At 36.5% G+C, this 15777-nt stretch overlaps 1 protein-coding gene across 1 annotated transcript in view; it reads left to right on the top strand.

The window, feature by feature from the left end:
* The first annotated feature begins 7629 nt into the window (after window positions 1–7629).
* The window catches only part of LOC129718628 (echinoderm microtubule-associated protein-like CG42247), a 150000-nt gene continuing 141852 nt past the window's right edge, over window positions 7630–15777 (top strand). The window contains exon 1 of the mRNA XM_055669568.1: window positions 7630–7833. Coding sequence (XP_055525543.1) covers window positions 7666–7833 — 168 coding nt within the window. The 5' untranslated portion in view covers window positions 7630–7665. The remainder of the gene's footprint in view (window positions 7834–15777) is intronic.

Genomic DNA, 15777 nt, shown 5'->3' with positions numbered 1-15777 from the left:
TGGCAATTGGCAATTGTTTACGGAGGAAACACCCACGGTAATATCGTTGGCCGGACAAAATCCGGAACATATCATAATTGAAATGATCTGTTGTAATGGAGAACTAAACTGCATCGTCCGAAGGTAAACAAAGTATCTCTCGAACTCAGATTTTTTTTTAATAGGGGGATTTGTTAGTAGCTTAAGTATTAATGATAAATATTAGTAAATAATGAGTATGTGTGTCCAATCACAAATGGTGACTTCTCAACACTGTTAGTAATTTGTAATTTTAATTGTTAGGATTTGTTTGCTTTCGCAATTAGGACTTATCATTCGTAGGGATTTAAAACTACTTGTCAAGAAAGGAAAGTAAACTTACAACTAACTTAAATGCTAACTTATTGGCTATAAAGAGAGCTTATCGTAGCAATTGAGGATTGCAACGATTTTTGTCAAAAATTGTTAATAATTTTATTTGACATGATGATTCTAATGGTTCAACACCAGTAAGTCTATGTAATTCGAGTGTACCAAACCAAGGGGGACGCTTCAAAATCATTTTCAGAATTTTATTCTGAATCCTTTGGAGCGTTTTCTTCCTTGTTGAACAGCAACTTGACCAGATCGGTACAGCATAAAGCATTGCTGGTCTAAAAATTTGTTCGTAAATCAAAAGTTTGTTCTTTTAACAAAGTTTAGAATTCCTGTTAATGAGAAGATATAAACATCTCGAGTATTTGATGCACTTGGCTTGTATACTCTCAATGCGCTCTTTGAAAATAAGTTTTTTATCGTAAATTAGTCCCAAGTACTTAACCTTGTCAGACCAACTTAAAATAACCCCATTTATCTTGACAACGTGATTACTGTTTGGCTTGAGGAAAGAAGCCCTAGGCTTATGAGAAAAAAATATCATTTGAGTTTTAGAAGCATTGGGAGAGATTTTCCACTTTTGCAAGTAGGAAGAAAAAATATCTAAACTTTTCTGCAATCGACTGCATATGACACGAAGACTTTTTCCTTTTACGGAAATGCTTGTGTCATCGCAGAACAATGACTTTGTGCATCCTGGAGGCAAATCAGGAAGATCTGAAGTGAATATACTGTACAGGACTGGACCCAAGACTGAACCTTGAGGCACACCTGCTCTGACAGGAAATCTATCAGATTTTGAATTCTGATAGACAACCTGCAGAGTTCGATAAGTAAGATATTTTTTTAAAATTTTGATTAGGAAAATTGGAAAATTAAAAGTTTGCAATTTCGCAATCAAACCTTTATGCCAAACACTGTCGAATGCTTTATCTATGTCTAAAAGAGCAGCTCCAGTGGAATAACCTTCAGATTTGTTAGCTCGTATCATATTAGTAACTCTGAGTAATTGATGAGTTGTGGAATGCCCATGGCGAAATCCAAACTGTTCATCTGGAAAAATTGAATTTTCGTTGATGTGTGACATCATTCGGTTAAGAATAATTCTCTCAAACAGTTTACTTATTGAAGAAAGCAAACTGATTGGTCGGTAACTTGAAACTTCAGCTGGATTCTTAACCGGCTTTAAAATTGGAGTAATTTTTGCATTTTTCCATAATTTGGGAAAATATGCAATTTTGAAGCAACAATTGAAAATTTTCACTAAAAATTCCATTGTGCTCTCAGGGAGATGTTTGATTAGTATATTGAAGATTCCATCGTCACCAGGTGCTTTCATATTTTTGAAATATTTAATAATTGATTTAATCTCATTCAAGTTAGTTTCAATTATTTCTGCAAATAAAAAATTCTGGGAAGAAATTAAATCAATTTGACGTGTGACTTCATTTTCAATTGGACTCACAAAATTCAAATTTGAGTTATGAACACTCTCAAACTGCTGAGCAAGTCTTTGAGCCTTTTGTTCATTGGATACAAGTTCACAATCTTTTAAAACTGGAATAGGCTTTGAAGGTTTCTTAAGAATCTTCGACAGCTTCCAAAAGGGTTTTGAATATGGTTTCAATTTTTCAACTTTAGTCTCAAAATTTTGATTTCTCAGAAGAGTAAATCTATGTTTAATCTCTTTCTGTAAATCTTTATAAATAGTTTTAAAAACAGAGTCACGAGAACGAGAACATTGACGTCTGCGAACATTTTTAAACGAATTAGAAGTTGAAGATTTTCGTCAATTATTGGTGAATCAAATTTCACTTGAGCCTTTGGAACAGAATAATTCCTGGCATCAACAATTGCACATTTTATTGCTTCCAAAGCGGAATCAATATTTACTTCGTTTTGCAAATCAAGCTCATTATTAAAATTTCTCTCAATATGAGTTTCGTATCTTTCCCAATTAGCCTTGTTATAATTAAAAACAGAGCTCATAGGGTTTAAAACTGATTCATGTGATAAAGAAAAAGTTATTGCAAGATGGTCAGAATCAAAGTCAGCATGTGTGATCAAATCACTACATACATGACTTTGATCTGTTAGCACCAAATCAATTGTTGAAGGGTTTCTTACAGAAGAAAAGCATGTAGGACTATTCGGAGACAAAATAGAATAGTATCCTGAAGAACAATCATTGAACAAAATTTTGCCGTTGGAATTACTTTGAGAATTATTCCATGATCGATGTTTAGCGTTAAAATCGCCCATTATAAAAAATTTCGAACGATTTCTGGTGAGTTTTTGTAAATCACCTTTAAAATAATTTTTGTGCTCGCGTGTGCATTGAAATAGTAAATATGCTGCGGCAATAAATAAAATCCCAAGTTCAGTTTGAACTTCAATTCCCAAAGTTTCGATAGCTTTCGTCTCAAGATGGGGAAGAGCACGATGTTTGATTCGGCGATGAATAACAATTGCAACTCCACCGCCGGAACCCTGAATCCTATCATATCTATGAACCAAGTAATTGGGATCATATTTCAATTTCATGTTAGGTTTCAAAAATGTTTCAGTAATAATTGCAATATGCACATTATTTACTGTTAAAAAATTAAAAAGCTCATTCTCATTGGCCTTCAATGAGCGAGCAATCCAATTTAAAATTTTGATCGGTTTATTTAAAATCATTGCTAAATTTTAAATTAGAAACAATTTTAATAGTAAAATTTGTGCCTATTTGAATGGCTTCAAACATTGATTTTGCCTGCAACATGGCGTTCATGAGATCGAACATTGCCTGTTGCAGAAAAGAAAGTTTACCTGCCGTAATAGGCCCCAGGCAGTTGACATTAGAAAAAATATTTTCGGCAGCAATATTAGCTGGAGTAATACGTGTACAATTATTTTCTAGCGTGTTTTGCTTACCCATATTAACGGTCATTTTCGAACTACCAACATTAGGCGGTAGAATGTTCGAACTACCTGTAACCTATGCATAAGTTAAACGGGTATGCAAAGGAGTAGGTAAACTATGCGTCACTGGTACGCTTGGAGAATTTTGTTTTGAAGTTGGTTTTAATTGAGAAATTGAATTTTGTTTACCTTGCCTTGCCTTAACAATTGCTAAACGGACTGGGCATTGATAAAAATTTCGCCTCGTGATTTTTGTTTCATTAGAATTACTTGGGTAGGGGCTATGCCAAGTAATTCTGTTAAAGTAAGTTTGATCTTATCAACGGTTTGATCGTTGGTGAGACCTTTCAAGACAACCTTGAACGGCTTGGCGTTCCTGGTGTCATATGTAAAAAATTTGTACATCTTGTCAGTTGAATACTGAACAAGACGATCACGACCCTTTACTGAGTCGGCTCATAAGCGGCATTCACCTCTACGGCCAATTTGATAGGTAACTTTAACGTCAGAAACAAACGTTGAAAGTTCCTTTTTGAATATATTAAATTCAGAAGAAATAGTTACCACAACAGGTGGAACTTTCTCCTTTTTAAGATTTTACATTTTGTATAGTTTCATTATTAATAACTAACATTTCACCAGCTTCTCGCTCAGGCAAAATATCAAAAGGATTGTCACTGCAGACACTCGAGGTGTCAGAAAGAGATGCCTCTCTTTTCCTCCCCGCAGCGATGCGTGGTTTCTTTTTTCGTCCAGCCATTTCAGGTGATACGAAAAAAGTTAAAACAAATGTTAAATTCACTAGTAGGTAGTCTTGAGAAAGAATGATGGAAAATAATTTTCAGGTAGTCTTTAAAAGACACACTGACAAAACACAAACTACGAAGCTATAGGCAGTCAGTCAAAGACCAGTCCACAAGCAACCGAAAACACGTCTGATTTGTAGGACAGTTCAAGACGCACTGTTCTCAAACTCAGATGAGTGCCACTACCGTGCGATGGTCTATTGTTCACGGAGCAGGACGCAGAACATATACTATCATGTCCGGGTGTAATTTCCCGCATCACATTTTATGTACTCATCGTTAATAATTGTTTTTCGAGAGATTTTCTCTCCGCTAAAGCATAGGTACAAGCATGCGATTGAAAAGCTATAGAACACAAATTAGCTATGTGATAGTGGAATTTATTGTTGATGAACAGTTTTGCGCGAGAAATGTGCCGCGCAGAATTACCCGCTATCACGGTATTTAAGTGCTTTTCTCGGAGAGATTCTAGACAAGAGAGTAGTTTTATTGTTCACGGAGCTGGACAAAAAGGTACGCATATACTGTCGTGCATGCAGGTAATTTCGAGTAGCAATTTTTCTATGCACTTATTAAAAAAAATGTTTTTCAAGGGTAAATATTACTAAAACATAGTTAATTTCTGTATTATCCGCGCAGGGCATTCAGAAGCTGTAGATCAGAATTCAGCTATGTTCAAGTGAAATATACTATTGAAAAAAGATTAGAATATGAGTGCGCGGTCTCAGAGAGACTGTTGAATCAACAGATTCAAAAAGGAGAAAAAGAAAAGAAAACCAATGATTGCTCCAACTTGACGGAGTTACACTTCAACTAGGAAAGATAAAAAATAGCGGTTAGCGGCGATTCTAAACTTCCGGTTTTTCAGGAGTACAGCGAGAATACCATTAGGTCCAGATCAGAACGACTGTTGGCTTTAGCAACCTCTTCGTTATTAATTGTGACGATTTCGGCGTTGAATCCTCACGATTAATAACGAAAAGGTTGCCAAAGCGTACACCTCTACATCCGAAAAAAAAAACGTACGAAATAATGGTAAATAACCGGAAAACTAGGTTGTAAATTATCTCTTGTGCCCAGTTTTTCCTAAGCCGGTAGCTCATTTAAAACATAATTTTGAACAAGTTTGTATGGCAAACTCGAAGTCCTTAAGTACCGTAAACTGGGGTGACTTTGATCACTTTTTTGATTGTATCTCAAATATTTTCAGAATATACTGAAAACAATATTATTCGATATTTTTAAAATAAGTACTGGCATGCATTGAAAAAGATTCAGTCACTACTTCAAAAGTTCAACAACATTTTCGATGTTTTTAAATATGCTCTAAAAATTTTACACCAATCATCATTCCGGGGTGACTTTGATCACTTCATTATTTGAATGAATTTGGTGTAACACTTTGCTACTTTCACTAAATTGAACAGCCTTAAATGGCTTAAACGAGTTTATAAATATGGAAAGCAATTTGGGGGCTATTCACATTCTACGTGAACAGTTTATAATGGCGAATGTACAAGATTCATACAAAATTTTAAGAATATATATGAATTGTTATCCAGTGAGAGAGAAGGTGGTCTAAAATCATCAAAAACTAGTCCACGAGGAATATGACTTATGAAATTGGCCAAATTTGCATGTTACTTCACGTCTTGGGTTTTTGTTAAGAAGAAATATATAATACGCTGTGAAGAATATTGGGACTCAACATTGCCTTTGAGGAAAAACTTGCAAAAATAACTATAAAATGTATTGTTATAATATTTGTTCATCTTAAGAAGTAATCTCGGAACAAATTAAAAAAACTTTACGTATTGTAACTTGTTGTTTTGAATCTGCTTGAACCGATTGTTTGTATGCAACAAAAATCGCCAAAAATACACTTTATTTTCAATTAATATTTTAGCAAAAAAAAACACTCTTGAAATAGCAGGAAATGCATGAGTAGTAGCAATGCGAACATATATCCACGCATTCAGTGAAGATTACGACAAGTCCCAAGCACTACGAGCGCTTTTTTACCACATTTTCAAAAAAGAGGTACAGTGATCAAAGTCACCCCGGTGATCAAAGTCACCCCAGTTTACGGTACTACTGCAACTTTGCCGATGAAAGCATTGCTCATACGCAAACACCGGAGCTGCTACAGCACAGCCTTGGAAAATTATCGCGTAAAAATCAACGTCGTACAAAGTTGTTTCAATCAATCAATAAACAATATTATTGTACATTGTTGAATCGATTGGACGTTGAAATCAAGGTGAAACGTATGTATATGTTGAAGAAAAATAGTGCTCTTACACCAAGACAACGCTCCAGATCATTTTGCTCGCGATAAGACCAAAACAATGAAAAAATTGCACTGCAAACTGGTTCCTCACCCCCGTATTGCGACTCGTTTCTGTTTGCCCGATTGGAAATGTGTCCCTTGCACAGACAAACAGACGTGCCTCTTCAAAAAAAAATCCTGAAAAATACACGTCCTTGTCCTTGAGAACAGAGCTGATAAAGTACAATCTCAGCAAATAATCGCGTAAAATTCAACATCATATAGAGTGGTTTAAAATGTTGCAGTTTGGTTTAAAATATTCGTTAGATTTAGCCCCGAGTGACTATTTCCAGTTTTTCCGGGTGAAAATATGGTTCGTTGGCAAGTGTTTGAAGAGGTATAATTGGAAACAAACGACTATTTTAAGAGACTTAACGCGCTGGTATCAAAATGGTAGAGGACTACTACTACTTCTGGATGGGGCTATGTCGAAGAATAAAACAGTTTATCGCTTTTTTTTTCGTTAAAAGATCAAAGACTTCTCAGCCCTTGTAGTAATAATATGTTATTGAATGAACAAGCGTCTTTTTGTTGCGCGTATTTACAAACCAGAGGAGATTGAAATTGATTTACAGTCGCTCATTTAACTAAATCATTGCGCCTAGCTACATCTCTACGGCAGGCAAATGCCAAATGTCTAAAATATGTTATTTTTTTAACAGACTTTAAACGGGATATTACTAAAGCATTGTTAATGCGGGAGACCCGGGTAGGAGAGCATAACAAAATCATAACTCATCAATAACATATTTAGCTATGAGAACTTATCGTGTTATTCGAAAGATATTAAAAAAATTTGATATTATATATCGCTATGCCTTTAATAAGATATTTGAGTAACTTTCAAAATATCTCATTAAAAGTAAGGTTATAAGTGAAAATTATTCGTTATTGATTATTTATACAAAATTATATTCAGTTATGCATTTAGTTATCATTAACTTGGAAATATCTGAATCGGTCACTTTTGTGATTTTTAATGCAAATTATTTTTTAATGCAAATATTCACACTCATAGTAGTCAGAGACATTATTCAAAATAATTTAAAGCTGTTGTACTGTTTCTGAGGTCCAAAGATTTGAAGCACTAACTAATAAAAATGTTTTGTTTTCAGCGCACAGCTCACAAAATGCTTAACACCTTTCTCTGGTGATCGGACCATTCGCTAGAGTACTATGATCAGCATAATACGAGACAATTTCATACCGCGACAAGCTGTCACCGTACTATCCGACAGCAGCATCAGCAGCGGTGACGAATCACCATGGATGCCCCTCGGATGGAAGCCCAGGAGGCGTTTTTCTAACCGTAGTGCTGTTAAAGTTCTCCAAGGGGAGGACCGGTCTGTGGTACTAGTGAAAAAGTCTCCCGGCACTGAAGAAGTTCTGCTTAAAATTCAACTTCTAACGGCCACCGGTAATCACGTCGAAGTTAAGGTAGGTAACGATTTTTAATAACGGTTGCTGCTGTTCAAGGACCACATACAAGTAAATGAAAAAGAAGTTCTCTCGATTTGTGAGGGGAGAGTTTGTAGTACCTTTACCTAATTGAACAAAACTGTTTAAGACGAATTCTATATAAAGAAATAGAGCGTCACAATTTGTGCACCTTTTCTTACGGGAGCACTCTCCAAATGAAGGTTAAATGAGTTGGTATTTCGAGCATTTTCTTCTCCACTGCAGTAATGCCTACCTTGGAAACAATTATACTCGCTGCTGTTTCCGAAATAGGATGGAAATATAACGTAGGCTGTGCTACTAGAAATATTATGCATTTATCACGATTGCCGTAGGTTTTGGTTAACGTCGTTGACCTCTACCATAGTGAAAAAAGACCTTCCCTTGTACACTCGCTGCCTTCTGAAGAAGTTTTGAGCGTAAACAGAGAAAGGTAAACAACGGTTTGTCTCTTTACAACTTTTATGATAATTTTCTTGTGGTTGTGCTTGTGAATTTGAAGTACATTTATTATTTAGTGTCAATGAGGCTGAAAATTGCACAGATTATCAGCGTTTGTTTTCTTTCGAACGAATCAATATAAGACAAGGATAAACTGACCATTCGATGTAATGTTGGCAACACATCAAATGTATGGTAGCTGGCAGGCTTGCCATCCCCGTGATGGAATGATGAGTTGAGTTATTTTGAGGTTTAAGAACACAATTTAACAACTGCTCGGTATTATAATTATAATTAAAACGAGAGAAAAGCCAGCCCTAACCTGAAAATAGTTCGATTGTTAGTATTTGATTTGTTTGTGTATGTCATGTACCACACAAATAATTTTCTGAGAGACCAACCCTTTAAACATAGTTTTTTAGATGGATTTGCGAAAATTCGCGGAGCAACATGACTGGTTGGAAAACAAATCAACAAAAACATTTTTGTGATTCGCCTCAATCCGCGGTCGGCGATCTAACAAATCATTGGAAAGTGTTACCACAAAAAAAAAAATCGACACCAACTCTAATCAATGTTAGCCCGAGCGAGATAAGAAACGGAACAAATCAGCTCTAATAAATCAACACAACTGGGTGCTCCGGCGGAAGTTTGTTCTGGTTTCGCCTGCGGTGTTGTTTAATTTATCCACCCTCCTCCTCCTGTCCTCCGGTAGTTTTTACGACTTGTCGATGTAAATTTGGTCAACACGAATTTCTACAACTGTGCGCGAAGGTCAACATTCCATGCCAGCGAAGAGAAACTTCGCCTGGCTGCCTCCCGTTAGGACTAATGAGCAACCATCAGCAATAGTAGGACTGTTTTGTTTTGTTCTAGTGAGCTTTATACTTAAAACTACCGTATGAACATAATTAGTTACAGCGAATTAGATTGAAGGATGACATGCTTCGAGCACAGACAATCAGACAGGAAAGTTGCTGGAAGATTAAGTTTGACAACCAAAACCGGATTTTTCAGCTTGATTTGCAGGCCATTGAAGTAAAAAATGGTAGACGTAAGATTATGTGAAGCCAGTTCACAACAGGGTAAAAACTACTCAGATGCCAGAGTGAACTTAAATACTTAAAAATTTTCCGAGTCGGTTGATAAATCATATAGTTCTAAGCATGTAAATGCGAATAACATTTCGTGACGGTCCTATTTTTTGATTCAATTTCTGTACCTATCTCTTAAACGTGATTCCACGTTAAAAAGACGTTTTCAATTAGATATCATAACACATAGTTAAACATCTGTCTGCCTCTGATAAGTCTCCAAATCCTCAAATGGTAGTACCACGAAATGACACTCCAGAAGGTCTGGGGAGAGAGACATTAGCTCGTGTCGAAAAAAATCTATAGCCCTGCAGCCCACCTTTACAAGTCAGCTACACGATTAATTAGTTTGGCGGTCATCATCGATGGAACTATTTGCACCACGTGCCCGCAGGTTGCCTCGTGCCTAGGTAATTTCGAGATACCAGTCAATGCCTGCCGATGGACAGCTCTCTCTCTCTCTGTATATAAACAGGAAGAATTCCGATTGCCGCTGCTGGCCGGGAAGCATTAAAAGCTCACATTTTTATGTTCCCCCCTTTCGTCGTTTCACCAGGGTGGAGCGAGGTCAAGGGATCGCAGCAAGCGCTCAAGCTGTCGGTTTCCTCCGATGGTGACGCATGGTCAAAAGTGCGCAGCGTTGGTAGGGTGCTGCCTGGTGTTTGAAGCTTGCACACGCGTTGGTCACCACAGCGGGAGCTGAAGCGCAATGAAGACCGCGCGCGTTAACTGGCCCCCGAACGTATTGAAACCGGTCGTCGCAGGAACCACGGTCAGTCTGGCAGAGCCCGTTTGCTGGACAAGTTGATTCGGAGTAGGTGTTCCTTCACCGATGTTTGCATATCCGCTCTGTTTCCTAGAAGCTCTCAAGTAGGGTTTCAGTACCTAGGATCGCGAGTGTGTTTCTCGTGGAATTTTATCCAGTCGTTGAAATCTAAAAGTGTAGTTTTTTCAAAGGATTTATTACCGTGTCTGGTGAAATTTATTGCAAAATTTATCTAATAGGACTTCGAACTATTTAACGTGCTGAGTAAGCATGCAAGTAATTGTTTTCTTTTTCGAAACCCAGTGTTTATAAACTTCTGGTTCCAGTGATGCTTTAAGTGAGTGATTTCAAGATAACCGCCATGTGAATGAATCAGAAAAAATGAGTTTAAAGTTGAGTGAACTGAACCCCAGCCGCGTACATAGAGAAGCTTCGAGGAAAAAATCCAAACACTGAACTACAAACACTAGCGCAAAATTACATACCAACACTACGGAACATGAGGGGAAGAACTCGCGAGGAGGGTATGGCACCGGACAAGAGCTAATGTTTCGCTTCGGACGGCTACATAAGTCCACCTGGGCGTGATTTGTGTGACTCAAGTTACTGCATGACTGCTGGTTTTTCTTTCGCTGGTAATCCTTCTTTCACGGAGTTTAGCACATACACTTGAACTGTGGGAATGCCGCGTCCTTATGTATGAACTCAGCATTACCAGGTTCAAATGACCCTTTGGAGTATGGCTTTCGCAAATGTCGGAAAGTGCAACGGTTTAAAAAATTTTCACGAAATTGGGGATATTTCTATATGACAAAAATCAACCGTGGTTTGAAAAAGGCAATCAAAGGTTTGCGTGATTCGAAATTATTCTTTAATAAATCACTTTTTCAACGTGCCGGCGATCATTAATCAGCCTGTTCAGAAAAAGAAAGCCAAGTTTGTTGTTATTAACACGCTTATTGGTGGTTCATGCAACAAAAAAAAAAAAAAAAAAAAACGGATGAATAAAATAACCTACTTTATTGTTTATAACTCAATCTAGCGCTGTTTCCAGATTAAGATTGTTTCTATATAAATCCTAATAAAAATTTACAAGTTGAAAATGTTATTTGAAAAATAGCAGCAATAATGTTTGATATAATTAATCAACAATTATTAAATTATATGTTAAATGCCTTGCGGGCTAAGAACAGGTTTCTTACATTGATTGTACAGGTTGTAAGGGGCCATCCACATTCCACGTGCCAGCTTAAGAGGGGGGGGGGGGGATCTGTGTAATGTCCTTGGTCCATACAAAATTTTTAGAATTTATATGGACAGTTGTCCACGGGGTGGACACGGGGTCGTTAAAAATCTGTCCACGTGGAATGTGGAGGCCCCTTACAACCTGTACAAACAATGTAATGATGCTTCTGCGAAATTCATTATTATTTATTAATCATAAGTTTAGAGTTCCAAGCGAAGTAAAAATGTCATACAAGATGTTAATTTTTTTACGCGCGTGGAAAATACAACCTGCAAAAATTTCACTTCGCTTGGAGCTATAAACAATTTCGATCTAGCGAAATCGAACGATGTGGATCGTCGTATCTATTTCAGTTGGGTTCACTTTTTTCACGCATGCACACACTCGTGAAAATAAAGCAGCTAGTGAAAACTTGGCGTTTCAGTGCGTTTATAATCTGTCAGTTTCGACCAATTTCCACTCCGCTTGAAGTGCAAACTCGCGAATTTCGCTCCGCTTGAACTGTAAATTGCATGCTGGTGAAATACCTAAAGATAACACAAGTTTCGGGTTTTCATGACAGATTTCGCTTGCGAAATTATAGGCTTTTTCACTTGTCAAAATTTTTACTTCGCTTGGAACTGTAAACCATGCTTCAAGTAAAATTATATTAAATATATGTTTGTTTTGTACCGCTCATAATGATTTAATTGGGAATTAGTAGTTCATAATGTATTCGATAAGCTTCGGTGTTTGAATCGTTTCCTTATTCGCTTTTCCACAAAAGCAAGGTCATATGAACGGCTCGTGAAAATAGTTACTATATTACTGTTCTAACCACCTTCTTTTACCTAAGGTCAAGTGAACTAAAATATTGCAGTCCTTAATAATTATGAAATGCTGACCATTGTCATTGTCATTGTCAAGTGTATAGCCCGTGCTTTCCGCTAAGTCAGCATATCTAGGGACTAACCCCATTCAAAGCCTTCTAACCTGTTTCATTCAAAGATGTTAAAGAAAAAAAAAACTTTTTGCAACAATATCGATCAATAATACTTACGATGATAATAATTATAATTATGGATTTCCAAGAAATATTAATAATAAATAGGTATTGGCTTATCTGTTTGCGAACCCGATGCTCGATTCCTGGGTCTCTATCTCTCTTTTTATTCTATCGTGTATTGGTGGGGATCGTGGAAATGCTCGTGAAAGGTGCGAATTGTGAGAGAAGGAATGGAAATATTAGTGAAATATGTCGTGGCTGGTAAAATGAAGGAGTTAACATGCGCACAGGGATAAATTAAGAGGCTGTTAAATAAAAATAAATGAATGAACAGATAGCAATATTAATATTGATAATAATAAAAATGATAACAATAAATCAATAAAATAAAAATAGTAATGATAACTTTAAACAAATATACAAGTTAACTTCAAAGATCGGTCTGTCCGTACATACAGCTCTCCCCAGCACGGCCACTCCAGAGCACCACAGGTCCGGACGCAAAAAGCCCCCCAAAACATCCACCAATCCTACTCAAAACGCATAAATAAATTCTTGAACAATAAATTGATTATTCAAGAACACACCCACGCATCTCGAGCAGGACCGGCAAATACCCCCAAAGGCCCTCCGCCTCCAAAACCTCGCTTCTCTAGAGCAATCATGGTAAAGAGAGGGTTAAGTAAACTATACGTCCTGAATCAAGTGGGAGTTAAAACTTCATTCCAATCAACCCGGTCACGGATGAGAGAGTGCCTGCCGTGATATGACATTGTGACGATTATCCAAGTGATCAGTTTTTCAGTACGGCCCAAAAACGAATGAATTTCTCACCACTTTTGTATTGAAATGGGTGCCTACTAGGGTGTCCCAAAAAAATCGATGTTGAAAAAGTCAAGGTGCTCAGCCCTAAATTGAAAGATAATGTTATTTATACCATTTTTGTAGAACATTTCCACTTTCTAAAAAATTGTTTTCAGGTTGCCCAAACGTGATTTATGAAAAAATGACTTTTTCAAGCGACATTACCACTCTTTTACATTTTTTTCAAATCTGTTCAATTCCTACATTTTTTCATATATTTTTTTATTTGTTTGGGGTTGTTTTTGAATATTTTTCATGGTTCAGTTCTGCATTGCATTCAGTTTTTATACTCACAGAGCCCATTAAACATCACAGAAAAAATATTTTTTCTAATGATTTTTAGATAAAACCCTCCAAAACACAAATAATAAAACTTTTGATCAAGAACTGAAACTTCCTTTGAAAAACGGGATTTACGACGAAAATTTATATGAAAAAAGATACTAGATATCTTATCGGGGGGCTGAGATATTGGCAATTTTATATGTGATGGAAAACTACGCATTTCAACAAAAATGTTAATAAACTGTTTTATTTTGAGAGATAAAAAATAACGATGTTCAGAAAACAAATGTGTTTTTGGATGACTGATAACTTAGTAGAAGGTTGAAAAATACGGCAAAATCTGCGAAAAAAATTAGAACGAAAATTGTGATTATTAGTGCCTTCTAATAGAAAACTCAATGTTGCTCGTAATATATAAGAGATAGAAACATGATGTCTTCGGTAAAGTTTCTTGTTTTAAAATAACCTAAAACTTTGTCGAAGACACTTTCCGTCTATCTCATTGTGATTCAAAAATAAATTTTTTATCCCCCCATTGGTGGATTGATCACCAATCTTCCTACATTAAAAGATGTATTTTTGAATTTCCTGAAACTTCTTCGAACATACCTTATGGCTCAAATCAACATCCTAATCACTATTTAGGAAATTATACGCACAAACGGCAAAATAAAACACTGTGCAATGGAGATATAGTGCTTTTGACAAAATGCATAGTTTTCCATCACATGTAAAAACGTCGATATCTCAGCCCCCCGATAAGATATCAAGGATCTTTGCTCATGTAAATTTTCATCTTGAGTTCCGCTTTGCAGTAATAATTTCAGTTCTTGATCAAAAAAATTTTTTATATGTGTTTTGAAGGGTTTTATCTAAAAATTATAAGGAAAATTCACTTTTTTGTTATGTTCAGTGGGCTCTGTGAGTCAAATAATTGAATGCGATGCTGAACCAAACCATGCAAAATATTCAAAAACAACCCCACAAAAATAAAAAAAAAAATATATGGAAAAATTTTGGAATCGAACAGATTATAAAAGAGTGCAGAAGAGTGGTTTTGTAGCTTGAAAAAGTCATTTTTTCATAAATCACGTTTGGGCAACCTGAAAACAATTTTTTAGAAAGTGGAAATGTTCTACAAAAATGCTATAAATAACATTATCTTTCAATTCAGGGCTGAGCGCCTTGACTTTTTGAACATCGATTTTTTTTTGGGACAGCCTAGTGCCTACGTCACTTAGTATGTTTTTTTTTATTTTTTTTTTATTTTATACAACAACGAAAAGGAAGATACCAAAAGACAGGTCTTCGAATAATGAACAAATTGGCATGAATAACCCATGTTTGAAAAAATGACCTTTATGTCACTTTGTCATCTCACGGCAGACAAGCTCTCCCACGCTCATCTTTTAGCGCCAGCCGGGGGAGACTTGGCCCTGTACCCGATGCTTTCCTGATCTCCGTTTCGCTCATTTTATAGCAATCTTTCGTGATATGATGAGCGAAATATTATGATTTGAGATTATTATGTGCAGACGTCTTCCGAATTGGGAAGATCGACAGGTAATCGGTGGGTGTTCACCTGGCTCTTCATAGCACTATGCTAAGAAGAGGGCCGGAAGTTTTGATGAGCTTCACCCCCCCCGCCCCCATTAAGAAATGCCGACCATCACTCAAAAAGCTTTAAGTAAATCAACTCAACCGAAAAAAAAATCACAAGGGCTATGTGCAAAGCCACGACCGCGAGGTTGACGTAGAACTACATAAGGTTGTTTGTTACCATTTTTGCGTTGAATGTGTTGTAAGTTTTGAGCAAAAGAGGAGTTGCAGTGCTACCGAATTTCAATTTGCATATAGAAATATGACATCACTGAACAGGAATGGAACAAATACTATGCAGTGCAAACAAATTTCAACAGTCACAGTGCATGCAGATTGAAATAACATTTTACTTTTCATTACAGCGCAAAACGAGAAAATATTAAATCTAACGACAAACGTTATTCAATTTAATATTCGATGTAATGTTTATCGCATCTCTGTGCAACTCTGACAGTGGGGGTTGAGGCACACGGATGGCTTCTAAAGCATTCTTCTGAACACAGTGAAGAGCTGTTTTCAATTGGAAAGTTGATGGCCCACATATATTGATTGCCAGCGTCCCAGAGCATTTGTATGTTGTCAAAATAAGGCAACTTTTTATTGGAGGAAGTGCGGCATAAGTACCTATGCTGTCCGCTAC

This window comes from Wyeomyia smithii, chromosome 1, assembly GCF_029784165.1.
Source record: "Wyeomyia smithii strain HCP4-BCI-WySm-NY-G18 chromosome 1, ASM2978416v1, whole genome shotgun sequence".
NCBI lineage: Eukaryota > Metazoa > Arthropoda > Insecta > Diptera > Culicidae > Wyeomyia > Wyeomyia smithii.
The sequence above is the reverse complement of the archived record's forward strand: the minus strand, read 5'-3'. Positions and strand labels throughout refer to the sequence as shown.